This window comes from Ambystoma mexicanum, chromosome 2p (genome assembly GCF_040938575.1).
Source record: "Ambystoma mexicanum isolate Mex_15411 chromosome 2p, UKY_AmexF1_1, whole genome shotgun sequence".
Taxonomy (NCBI): domain Eukaryota; kingdom Metazoa; phylum Chordata; class Amphibia; order Caudata; family Ambystomatidae; genus Ambystoma; species Ambystoma mexicanum.
In genome coordinates, this window is record NC_090923.1 from 799819578 (window position 1) to 799832862 (window position 13285).

The 13285-nt window shown below is 43.7% G+C and overlaps 1 protein-coding gene across 4 annotated transcripts in view; it reads left to right on the forward strand.

Annotated features, from left to right (window-relative positions):
- The window catches only part of DPF1 (double PHD fingers 1), a 989286-nt gene that overhangs the window by 765357 nt on the left and 210644 nt on the right, over positions 1 to 13285 (forward strand). For 3 of the 4 annotated variants that reach the window (XM_069644470.1, XM_069644468.1, XM_069644467.1), the window contains exon 8: positions 4531 to 4650. The exons of the other annotated variant lie outside the window; for it this stretch is intronic. In XM_069644470.1, coding sequence (XP_069500571.1) covers positions 4531 to 4650 — 120 coding nt within the window. The remainder of the gene's footprint in view (positions 1 to 4530; positions 4651 to 13285) is intronic. 4 annotated transcript variants of the gene reach the window in all.

The window sequence follows — 13285 nt, forward strand, 5'->3', positions numbered from 1 at the left end:
ACGTAAGTTTCAGCCCATCCAACCAGGAGAAATCTGACCGCACAAAAAAAATGCGAGTCCCTAGCCCTGAAGAAAGTGGTGACACTCATCGCTATACCACTGAAACCGGTCGGCTTCCTCCGCGATCTGAGTAGATTAATGCGGATCAGAAAGATCCCTACATCAGGTCCCTTTTTCGATAACGACATTAATAGGGGATCGTTATCTTTTATTAATAGGAGAACGGAGCTCACGTACAAAAAAAGTAGATCTCCAAAATTCCCCCCCAACAAAAAATAGGAGTTCCCTTTGACAACTAGCCATCCCTGACTAGTTACAGTCGAGGTTGAATACTCTACAATTTTAACCAGTTGCAAAATCCAAAAAACGTGAATAAAAAAGTAAATGTTTATTTGGGAAACAACGCTGAAAATAAACCTCAAATTGTGTGGAACCCTGAAGGCAAAACTCAGGAACCTGTAACCATGGATTAAACCCAAAAGAGAAGCAATAACAGAATGAATGTGACTCGAATTCGAGTGTGATATAACATTAGAGAAGATTCGAGGTTTCGATTCCCAACCTAGGTTCCAATTTTGTGGGTGCCTCAGTACCAACATATTTGTGCAACCAGGGAAGGACAGAAACCAGAGGGTTGGGACGGAAAAGTAAAGAAACTCTTTTTTGTTATGTTTGACTGTTCACAGTCACCAAAGGCAGCTCTTAAGGAAACAGATATACTCTCTAGATGGAACCTGCAGATACAGCTGGGTGTCGTCCGGTACTGGTATACAAGGATACCCTGGTCGGCCACCATATCTCCCATTGGGTCCATTTAGTGACTGCACAGTATGGTGGACTGGGGTATTTCCACAGGGCATGGGGGCAGGGCCGAGCCCTTTCTGGCCAATTAATGATTGTCCAGAAAAGTGGAGTACCAATTTAGCATCCACTCACTCACACCCATCATTTGGGAAAGAGTGAAAATGAAAACACCATGTTCGACTGCATGAAGCGCAGCAGATGGAGAAAAAAACAGAAAACCGGTGCCATCGTCATCAATCATATAATACAGAGGCCAGAAACCAGATTGACAAGGGGCCAGGAGGTCATTTGCCAGTACATGCATAATCAGATATACACAAACCACACATTTATGGAATTTGGATAGAAATTAGACGCAAATTCTAGGTCCAAAGATTATTTTAGGATAAATGTCACATAAACTACATACAGGGAAACCCTGTCAATAAACGCTTAAAACATTTGCATCCACAAAGGGGAATACAAATGGAAATACTATTTTACAATGGGAACTGGAAAAGATGCATACCTGTAGGAAATGGGCGTCATGGTCAACATGAGTTCAACCAATTCAGGGGTGGAGATCAGAGTCACACCGTCATACTGGAACTTCCTAACCATACGGTCCCCACATTACTCCTACAAGTGCATGCATTGGCCTCACCATCTACTACCTTGGGGATTTTACTAGATGGCGGGGAAAGACTAATCCTTCTGCAAGCACTGAGCATACATTCTGGATATTTGTCTAGTGGTTAAAAAGGAAGCACCTACCTGGCCACAGAGGTACTCCAGGGCACCCTGTGGCCAGATACTCTTTAACCCAATACAAGTTTTCTCTAAATGAGCCCGTTCCAGCTCGTCATCACAGCCGTTATCTCAAACACTGCTTTGTGATAAGCACCCAACAAAACCCGGAAGTTCTACTTTACTCCTGTCTATGCCTTTCCTCCTGTATCGCAACCACTTCGCGAAAGTCAGTGAGTTGGAAGAATGTTGCTTGCTATTGGATAAAGTCACCTACCTTGAAGCAAAAAACAGGAGATTGTTTGCTGCATTTTCCCACCCGCAGACCAAATAATACCTTAACGATAAGAAACCTAGCACTCAAAAGCGCAATGAAGAATGGGCTTTGTAAAACCTGAAAGGCAAGCCAATTCCCATTGAGCCGTCCTTTAAAGGACCACATTAGCCAGTTGTGGGCCTACTCCTCCAATGAGGGCTTAATATAGGCTTCATGTGGCCCAAGTTACTGTAAACCAACATCCACTTCCACATCTCCTCATTTAGCCTCACCTTTTTCCCACCCCATGATGTCCCTCAGACTATAGACTCAGTTAATCTCCAAGATCTGCCTCTCACTTCCCAGCACTCTAGTAAGTCCCCCTAGTCCCTGTTTCACACCCACTCTCATGTAAATAATCAAATGGGTAGCGAAGTCAGAAATTGTTCATTCTCTGTAAGTACTACCTGGTCAGTCCTCCACTTCCCAGTTTGAAAATGACCCATTATCAGTAGCTGTCAATGTTTGCTTCTACAGGGAAGTGAATAGTATTGAATGTGTGATAACCTTGCCTTAGATAGAGCTGTACTCAACATGTTTGAAAAATCAGCAGCTATATTTAATGCATAAAATAGCTCAAAGGGCAACCTCCTAATGCATAGACACCCTCTTCTTCACATGTCCTCTTTTTCCCTGGCCTTTATCATAGAGCCACATCTGTGCTAGCAGGCATCGGTTATGTCCAGTGACTTCCACCTCTATGTACATAGTAGGTCTAGATAAGCATCCGTATATATGTTTATCACTTTGGGTTAGGGTACGACGTCCTTTCATCGCGGGGGTTTTTACATCAAGAGTTGGACGCAGGCATCTCTGGATTCTCACTATGCAGGTCAGAAATTCATTCTTTTTTCTGTTACCAACACCTTTCTGTCAAGACATTAGGAACTATCTTACAGCAAACTGCAACTGGATGGGCATCTTATGTGTAAACATTCTGTAGATATTTGATAACAGTATAGACCAAACTTTGGGGTGACATTTACCACATTCCCAAAACACGAATTATGCCACCTTGTCACACAAATCACAGGACCTGCTGTAAAAAGGAAGGCATCATTGCCTTCTGTGAATGTCTGCTACATCTCCATCTGCAAAATTGGCAACATTGCCAGTGGTACAGACCCTACAATAGATTGTATAGGTAACATGTTCCTTTAGCAGCCACAGCAAAGTATCTGTCCCCTCCCACCATAGCCAATGACCCAGACGTAGAACAACTTGTAAGAGCTGACACTTTTGACTTTTTTAAGACCTGCAGAGACTCTGGTGTAGTTTACCCATCAGAATGTGACCCCGTGGAAGAGGCTCCCTACACTAAAACAGAATCTCTACAGTATTTCGTACCATCAACACCTTAAAGGCTGTACCCTCATCCATTGTTCTCAATCACCCACTGATAACCTCCACTTCCCCGGTTGAACACATGAGCTATAATCGCCTGGCAAAGGCACATCCCCTTTAGGCTGGTGTGTCCCCTCCCCGGGTTTCATAGATGGTGCACTCTTACTACGGGAATTTCTAAGGTATGCTTAGTATGTTATGGCTGACCTTAATCTTCTAATTTCTGCTAGTGGGATGAGTCATTTTTTTCGGGTAGAAAGATGGACCATCTCATCAGCCTTTCAAATCGGTACATCTCCTGGGGGCCTCCCTTTTGGTAGAGAAATTGATTGACATCCTCAAAGTTGTAAAATTTGCATGGCTTGACTGCAAGTGTCCGAGAGGCAAATCTGAAGGGAATTCTATGCACAAAGTTCAATCAGAGGTGAATGCAGTTATAACTTTGTCAAGAGGGCACCAATGGCACCATTCTGAAGCTACCACATGAAGGTCCTAATCACATAGTCGTCTCTTTCCAGTGACAGAGACATTTTGAGTTTAATAATAAGTGTATCCGCGTCAGCGCTGTCCACCATTTTATGATGTAAATTCCATCCCAGTTCGTTAACTACATGGATTCTGACGACAGATAAGGACCATTAGGCCCACCTATTATCCACAGTGCCCTACATGCTGTCACTGCATAGACTTTTCCTTCAGGCTCTTTCTGTCTCCCGTTCTTATACACAGTCTTCAACAAATGTTGTTCTTACTGAAATGCCAGGACATTGCGCTTTGAGAGACCACATTACATTACCCCTGCCAGGAAGGTACCCATACAAATAGTCAACCCGCTGCCCCATAGGCTACAGAAAAGTAATACACCAGTCACGCACTCCATTGAATCCTAACACCTTGTCCTAAACCTAGCAATTTGGGACGCACAGATCTTGCTATCGTCAGCTGTGTAAGTCAACACTTTCATTCTTGGGCATTTCGCTTTACTTAGATTCAGCACCCTGCAGGCAATTTCAAGTGGTGGCACCCATTTCCTCAAATGATAATACTTTGTAATCTTTACCCCTGAACTTACTGAGGGCAATTGTAGAAAGCTAGCATTCGTGAAGAGGGATAAGAGGGTTACAGCTAACAGACGGCACCCAATGACAATTATTCACAATGAATAAAAGCGGGTTTTGAAAGTCACAAAACTGTCATCATTTCCATCCAGTCTCACACCTCATTGATATCACCATACAATATTCATTTCTGCTGGGTGGGTGTTAAAAAATTAATTTAAAAAAAGGAAAACAAGACACTACCTCCAAAATCAAGTGTGCAATTTTATTGCTGTTTTACAGCTAAGAAAGCTCCAGACGGCACAGTCATTCCCAATGGGTATTGCGATTTCTGTCTAGGCGGCTCAAAGAAGACTGGCTGTCCAGAGGACCTGATCTCCTGCGCGGACTGTGGACGCTCTGGTAATGCTACTCTTACTACCCCACCACTTGGAGGGGCCGAGGCGCCACCTATGCAAAGCTCGCCAGAGCTATGGGGTTTGGGGAGTGGAGCCACCGATGTGGGTGTTCTGGAGGGGTTCAGGGTGGGGGTAAACATTGGGGTGATTGTGTTAGGGGGAGAATGCTAAACTTGTTGAAGGGACAGTCATGATTCTTGGCCTGTACTCTGGCTCCCAATGCATTATGGTACTTGTATTCCTGCACTTATTAAGTGAGGCTGTACCCACTAATGTCTCTGTCCTGTGAAATGTGTGCACACTAAATGCTCAGGTTTCAGTCGCTATGTGCAGACTCGTTTGGTGTCCCACAGCGCTGTGAGCTACAGTTTTTAAGTCCCCAAAGGGTACTCCTCTTTTTAAACCCACCATTTTACTTCCGGCTCTAGGAGGATGGACTAACTTAAGGGAGACAATGGGGTTATGGCGCTACCTCCCTCTGGATCCTACATGCATATTATGTTTCTCTTTTTTATGGGCCTGGCGCAAGACCTATTTTTCTCCTTATACCCTGTTTGATGTTTTGCTGTATGTTTTATATTTTGTAATTGTTTATTATGTGCTTGATGTTTTACAAGGTATGCTGACTCTTTGTTTAAGGGCTGTTGTTTGTACCAAGAAAATACATTGATGATAATAATGATGATTCCTGGGTGTTTTCTGTCCCATGTTGTCAAATTGCCAGGTTGACTGAGATGTTGGCGGTAGGGTTTGCAAAGACCAGCGATGGTGCGCAATCCTTTATGCTGAAAAATGTTGGTAAATTATAGGCACCCCACCTCATGCATAGCTCTCAACCAGTAAAACCTGTGATGAGGGTCATCAGAATTAACTTAATCCAACCTGAACTATTTATTGAAATGGACAAAACAAATGGCTGAAAATATGAATGGACCCTTCAAACGAGGGAGACATTAGCGATGAGCTAGTGAGATTATCTAATCTACAATCACTTCGTACAGGACACTTTGATTCTCTCAGTACGACATTAATCTTTCTTAGACATACTTATTTCAGTTTTACTGGTGCTTAAAGCTTAACATCCTCTTCTAGTTCCTCAAAAGATTAAGATTAGCTTCAACCATAAGTAATAAACAGAGTGTGATGAAATCCGATTCTGGCCAGAAGACCAATAGAGTAGAGAAAAGGTTTCATATCTGAACATGTACCCCTATTTGCCTTACTGATTTTTTATTCATAAATGCAAAACAGGTTGAAAATGACTAGTATGCCTCCTTCACCTCTTTTGTAGAAGAATGGGTAGAGAGCAGACCATAGAGGTAGACAATCAGGTGTTGGCAATGTCGAGCAGCTCAATCCGGGGTCAGTGTATAGCTTTACAGGTGCCAGGGCCTGAAAAAAAAGCAGGAGTACTCATTAACATATGCAATGTCATGTGATGTCACCACACATTAGCATATCAAGGTGAAAAATGCAAATTTCATTCAATTGACTTTACATAACCATACAAATTGCACATGACAAATGGACATTTGCCTTTCATAAAATCATCATACACAAACTACTAAGAGGGGATGTTTTCTTCTAATAGGGTTTGAAAATGTTAAAAGGTGTGCACGTTTTAAACCCCGTACATGTCAAGATTTGCCCTGGTGAGTGCAGTCCCCCGAAATGTGACATTTCTCCTTTAGTCGTCCGTTGCTTTTCAAGTGCAAAACCTGTTAACCTGAACCTGGCGAACGCGGTTCGAATCCCCAGGTTGTGCTTAAAATCATAATTTCGAAAAAGATGGTCAAAGTGTCTTGTTTTGCACATGGCCTCTAAAATACCCTGGGGGACAGCCTCCACCCTCTGAAGAAAGTGGGCGGACGAGGTCCACCCGTACTTACCCTCGATTTAAGCCCTGGCTTTTTATCTTAAAACTGTTGCAAATGTTTCTTGCTGAAGTACTGATCAATAGCCGTGCCAGAAGTAATACTTCTTGGCTTTAAAGAGTGGTGTGGTTCTAGTAGAAAAGCAAAGAAGAGATGGAGCCCGAGGGTACCTATGTGCCCTGGTCAAAGGGTCCTTAAATGCAGGCAAACTTCAAAGTTCTTCCAGTTGTAGTCCCTCTGTTCCTGAGGCACCATTTAAGGAAAGGGTCTCTCTCACTTCATTGATAGGTTTACCACTATGGATGGGGACTTGGAGTTGTCAACAACTCCAGCAAGGGCCATTTTGCATGTATGTGCTGGTTTTTATATAATACACACTTAGTTGTGAAGCAACCGAACACTGTCCTAAGGGATACAATGATGGGGAACAATTACATGGCTAGACTAAGAAGTATATACTATAAAGGGTACTCTTGTAAGGACATTAGGAGAGAGCATAGAGACAGTTATGTTGTAGGCACGGGATGCAGCTTAGTGAGGCAAAAGCAGACCCAGTCTTAATTAGTTAATTGGTGGATCCTAGGCTCACATTTTTGAAAATGTATTCCTATGATTTTCACTCAATCTGACCATCCTACCCAAACTGTTAATTCCTTGGGTCTCCATCAGAGATTCCGTCCTTTGACGGGTTCAAGACTCTGTGGAGTGGTTGGTGACCACTCTATTTATAGCAATATCCTAGCATGGAATTGGTGTATTTTCTAGCTCTCTGATAGAATCCGAAAAGGGCGGCTTCTTAAGGAAGTGCCAACCCTCTTTCACTGCAATCCCAAGAGGCTCAGTCCCCAGGAAGTCTCTTTGGAGTAGAGCAAAGCATGAAGGGAAGTGTTAAAGATGATTGAAACAGCCTCTCCTAAATATCCAATCCTTTGATGCCTAGCTCCTCCTTCCTTTCTCTGTCCCGCCCTCCCGCTTCTGGTAAGCTCCTATTGAGATGTTTATGGTCCAACCTTGCTTTTAGAGACTCGCCCACCTTCATGTGGGTGAGCTATTACAATTTCACTTATGGCTAACAAAAGGCTTTCCTGGATGGGACTGAATAATTTGCTTATCAGCTTGGATGAAAGGAAAGTATTTATTTTAGTTATGTATTGTTTATTTATACAGCACTTATACACAGGTGAAGTGCTTCAAGGCGGGAAGGAAACAAAGGAATACAGTAACCATTCTTAGGACTTCTTAGCAGATGTCTGTTTCATCTGTTCAGCCAATAAGTGGTAAAAAAAAGGTTTTAGTAACTTAGGTACAGCAGAATTGTAAGTGATATAACTTTCTTCCTCTCTGCGACACAATATTGTCCTTGAACAGAATATGTTTTTATATTTGGATCTATCTAGCATTAATGGGATTCTAGGACACTGCCACCAGACATGAAAAAGCCAATTTTGCAAATCTCTGAAAACATGGCTCTTTCAACAACACCTGACCAAGGACTAATTGCAATGGATGCACATAACGACGCACAGACCTCACAGTACTGCGCTACTGTTAAAAGATGTCAGCCCAAATGCCCGCTACCCACACTCTGTACAGTGCTCTGCTGCTCTCGAGCTAGGTCCCCGCTATAAACAAATACATTTAAAAAAATGTTGCCTGGGGCTGTCTTCACTGAAATAAAACCACATCTCTGCCAGGTAAATTCAGACTTTGGCAAACTGCATTAATTAGTAGGATACATCATCCAACATTTATCAGTGGTAGTGCTAGAGGTGCCAATAGACTTCTTTATGATATTAGCCTATATCCCTCTGGCATGTGGGCTCTCAAAGGGGTTCAATGTGAACAACAGTTTACATGTTTTTTACATCTGCCTATTAAAAATACAAATGCTAAATAGATCATACGTTTGGTTATGCACATACTGCAGCAACATCCGTTTCTGGTATGTAAAATAGACTGTGCGCAGCAGAAAGTATACTTCTCCAGCACTGGAACTTTCATAGATTCACATGCTGTGAATATTCCCCAGCGTCAGGTTGGTACTCCTCTGTTACCTTACTGTTTACATTGCTTAAAGAAAAGAAAACATTCTATTTTGTTGACTATCACCCTCTTTATAGGTTCATTTGGTCCCAACCAATGTGACATCGAATAGCTAGACCCTTAAACCCTCCTCCTCTTCCTCTCCTCAGATTCTAACTGTGTGTCACGCTGATGGGAGTGCTTGTGTTTTCTCCGCTGAGAAAATATCTTCTTAGAAATGTATCCTTGCCTTCACATCTACAAAAAGTCTTCTTTAGAAATAAAAGGAGTTTATTTGTGTCATAAACTCCTGTGAGAAAATATCTTCTTCTTTCGAAGTTTATTCTTTTCATCAAGTCTTCAAGAAGTCTTCTTCTTTGGAAGTCTTATTTCGTGTCATCCAGTCTTCATTCATGTCATCAAGTCTTCAAGACGTCTTGTCGTCTTTGCTGTCTTCTATACAGATAAGTGGGGATGGAAGGCAGGAAGAAAGCCTTGTTTAAGGCCTGTGCCACATGTGGCCTTAAAAAATGTTTGAGGGAGAAAGGCACACAGACTGTATCTACTGCTTGTACCCCAACCACAAAGTAGAACAGTGTGAGATTTGTAAGGGGTTTAGTCCTAAAACCCTAGAAGACAGGAATTGTCGCCTTGTCTGTCGGTTGAACGAGGAAACTACCCTGAGTCTAACTACCCCTCCGATGTCGAGTCCACAAGGAGTATGGATGTCCCCAAAGAAAAAAGACCATGCTCTAAAGACAGAGCCTGGTCAGAAGAAGGACCGTTCAAAAAACATAAGTGCCACGACACCCACGGTCATGAGCCATCGTCGGGGCGGAGGCCTTGTTGTCGAAGGAAGCAAGGCTGTTGATGCCTCTAAAATCCCGTACGTCATCAGGCAAACAGGCGATCAGCCCATTGTTGAGCAAATCAATGGATAAAAAGGTGCGGAAACCAGTAACAGAGTCGCCAATGACCGGTTATTCGTTGACAAAGCATCATAAATGTACAGTCTTGTCAACTGCGACCATGACGACAAGCTAGGGTACTACTCTTCTGTTACATCTCATTTACATGGCCAGACTCTGTGGTCCTGCTGGAGGAGGAGGATTTCTTCCCTGTAGATGGATTCCACTTCATGTCTCCTCAACATGGCAGCCAGAGTGTCATGCGCCGCTCTAGTTCCTCAGGAGGGGTTGTGCCCGGCTGGAGCTGTCGCTCCCATGATGTCAGTATGCAGTCGGCTGCAAGTACTTGGTGTGTTGCTTTAACCCACAGAACGCTTGTGAGTTTGTTTCTTTGTACTGTTATCTATGACTCTGTACTTCATAGCCTGTTTTCCAGTTTCTCTTACTCTGTCTCGCCCCCTTTCAGAACTCATACTCTGTGACCTTCGATTTCGGAGACCGCCTTTCTCCTTCTTCGTAGCCCATGATTTCAGATTTACAGTAATCCCTGCACATTACATATTGTATATGTGCCATAAATTGAGAGAGACGCTTACCTGTACAATTCCCTTTCCCATTACAGCCTCCTACGCCTACGAACAATATCCCTGCCTCCTCAGCCTGGCAGTGAATGATTCCACTTCACAGCAGAACGACCGGAGAAAGTCAACCATAGCGCTCTTCGCTAGAGCTTTTTTTCCCTTATGATGGTTTCCCTCAAGTTCCTACGTTCCCACCTTTTACAGCATAGAAACGGTAGGAACTACAGGGAGGTTCTTACAGTCTCCAATTATTGCTGATTCTGGAAGACGAGTCCATTGTGAGTACAATTGTACTGTATATGATTGCCTGATATTGATTGGGTACCACCTCCTGTCATAAAGCAAACGGCATAAGCAACATAAATCTAAGATCCCGTCGGCTGCAACTACATTGTCGACAGCAACATCCACATCATTTACGACAATTTCGTCAAGTAAGCATTAGCCTACCAAGGCTCCCACAGCATATCTAACAAAATCCTCATAGACAGTCTCGTCGACTCCTCCATCGATGACTCAACACTTGTCAAATAAACAAAAGTCAACTGCCACGACGACTGATGACAAACCTCTGTCTGTGACAGATATAGGGCCTCCAACAAAAAGTAGGTAATCGTCGGCTTCGTCGCCGTTAAAAAAAAAAACCCTGTCTACCACTAAAAAGCTTCAGGAAACGGAGACTAATGTCTCAGGTAAATCTACTCCTACGACCCTCCCAGACACATTCCACACTATACAGAAGGGCACTCACAACAGGAGGCAGTACATCTACAGGTGATTCCTTCACCAGTTTTAGCCATTACTTACTCTGAAGTTATCCCAGAGTAGATCCTGCAGCATGAAATATACACTGATTTTGAAGCACAGCAGGAACATCAGGCACAATTTTCTGATTCTGAAGAATCTGTGATCATACAGGAACAACAGCAAATTCCAATGTCTCCTAAAGTCCCTTCGATCCCACGGAGAACATTCCTCTCTTTAACTCTTCAGGACACCAATAGGGACAACAGTACATGGAGGAAGCACTCCACTCAAAACTGGGACCAAGTCACCTGGGTGCACACCACACTCAGGTGGAAATTAGAGCCCTGTTGACAACTCCACAGGCGCTCTTGTCCTTACGAACAATTTGTCCTCATTACAAAGGTATATATATTATAATATAAGGGGGTAGTGTGGCCCTCTTTTTTGACAAGGGGGGGCCTAAGTCATGAGGGAGTCAAATATAATGGCAACAGGGACTTAGGCTACCCCACCTGTCTGACTCTGGCCTGATATCGATTCAACACACTAGATAGATGTGAAGACAATCATACCACATTTGAAAGTCACTGATTTACTAATCCATATTGCATAAACTGTATGCCAATTTCCACTGTATGAGGTCTTTTTGAGATGCCTTGAACAGTGTATTGCTACCCGGTAATTACGGGCAAAAACAAAAGGTTCGGTTGATAGCTGTGTAATGCTATTTTTTATCAGTCACATGAATAAAATTGTTATTGTATGAAAAGCAATTTGGGTGTTCTCTCATGCACAGACCACCGACCGGGATCTGTACAAAGTGTGTTGAATCTATACCAGACCAGAGTCACTCATTACAAAGGGTCATTACACAGCTGGATTCTGCTTTAGCTAAACCATGCTGTATTCACAGGTACCATCACTGCAAGCACCCCTCAGCCACATCGATCACCCTCCCCATCTAGAGCAAGGTCAAGATCTACAACACAGTCTAGGACGCATTCTTCCTGAGGGCCCTCAAGGACCAGGTCACGCTCAAGACCCAGATTACGGCTTGGGTCACGGGACAGAAGTAGGTCTCCCAACACCCTTTCACCAAAGGCACTCTCTGCCTCGAAGGCAAGAGCAGGAAGGAGAGCTCACTGACTCCGATGGGTATGCCCCTTCCCCCATGACACAACATCAACCTCATCGCACACACCCCAAAGGGATGAAGGCTGGGATACCGACTGGCCGGTGGATGACTCTCCAGAGGAGGCACAAAAACCATTCCCGCCAAACGACATCTCGGCTTTTCATAATATGATCACAAAGACCTGCCAAGAGTTTGGCCTCATTGCATCTGAGGACAAAAAGGAATGCTTCCTATTTGATTACATGGGGAAGAGTAGGAAGGAAGTAGTCTCCATACCAATTTTAGATCATGTATGGGAGGAAGGTCCAAAAGTAATGAGACATCCTTTTACCAAACCTGTAGTGAAGGGCCGATTAGACAAAAAGTTGCATACTATGGAGTCGGCACCAAAGTGCCTCACCTCTCAGCCATCCCCAGAAACTGTCATTTCTGCAGCTGCTGGGCAGAAGGACCACTCGGACAAGCAGAAGTGTGCAGTGCCCCCATAGAATGAGGGCTGTAAGCATGATGCTTTTGGCAAGAAAGTGCTGGCAATAGGCGCTACCACCATCATGGCGGCCAACTCCCTGACCATTGTTGCTCGTTAGATGCGACATAGGCTAACACCCATACTGGAACATCTCCCAGAAGACAAAAGAAAGGAGGCCAAATGAATCTTCAAGGAGGGGGAAAGAGGCATCAAACCAAAGTATTAACATGGCAGTAGACCTGGCTGAGACAGGGTTCAAACAAATAAGCAATGGAGTGGTATTAAGACGCCACAGTTGGCTCAGGTGCATGGATTTTTGACAAGAAATGCATCACAAAGGGATCGCCATGGCGTTTGAAGGAGATACTTGCCTGAAGTCTTTTGACCTCTGATATCCCTGGTAGGATCTCCTATAACCTTGCGAGTAGAAGTATGTACTCTTGGTATAAGGTCTACCTCCTCTATTAGAGGCAGAGGGTCCTGCTTTACCTGAGGCTTCCCTGAAGGGCTGAGGCGTAAGCAAACCCCGGGTTCCCAATGAGGTAGACACGGTAAACAACAACAATGACTGCTATCAAGGCAAAAGCAGGTGGGGGGAAACGTGTCACAATATGTCCAAAATTGGAAACACATAACATCGGACAGGTGGGTACTGGAGGCAGTAACCCATGGACAACTATTGGAATTTACACAGCTTCCACCAGAAATCCCCCCAAATCATCACACACCTGCTCACATAAATGTGTTATTACAGGAAGTAAAACACATGTTGTCAAAAAAGGCCATAGAAAAAGTTCCAAGGCGGTACAGAGGGCGCAAGGAGTTTACTCCTGATATTTTGTCGTTCAAAAACCAGAAAGCAAATGGTGACCCATTTTAGATTTACACAGGCTGTACAAATTC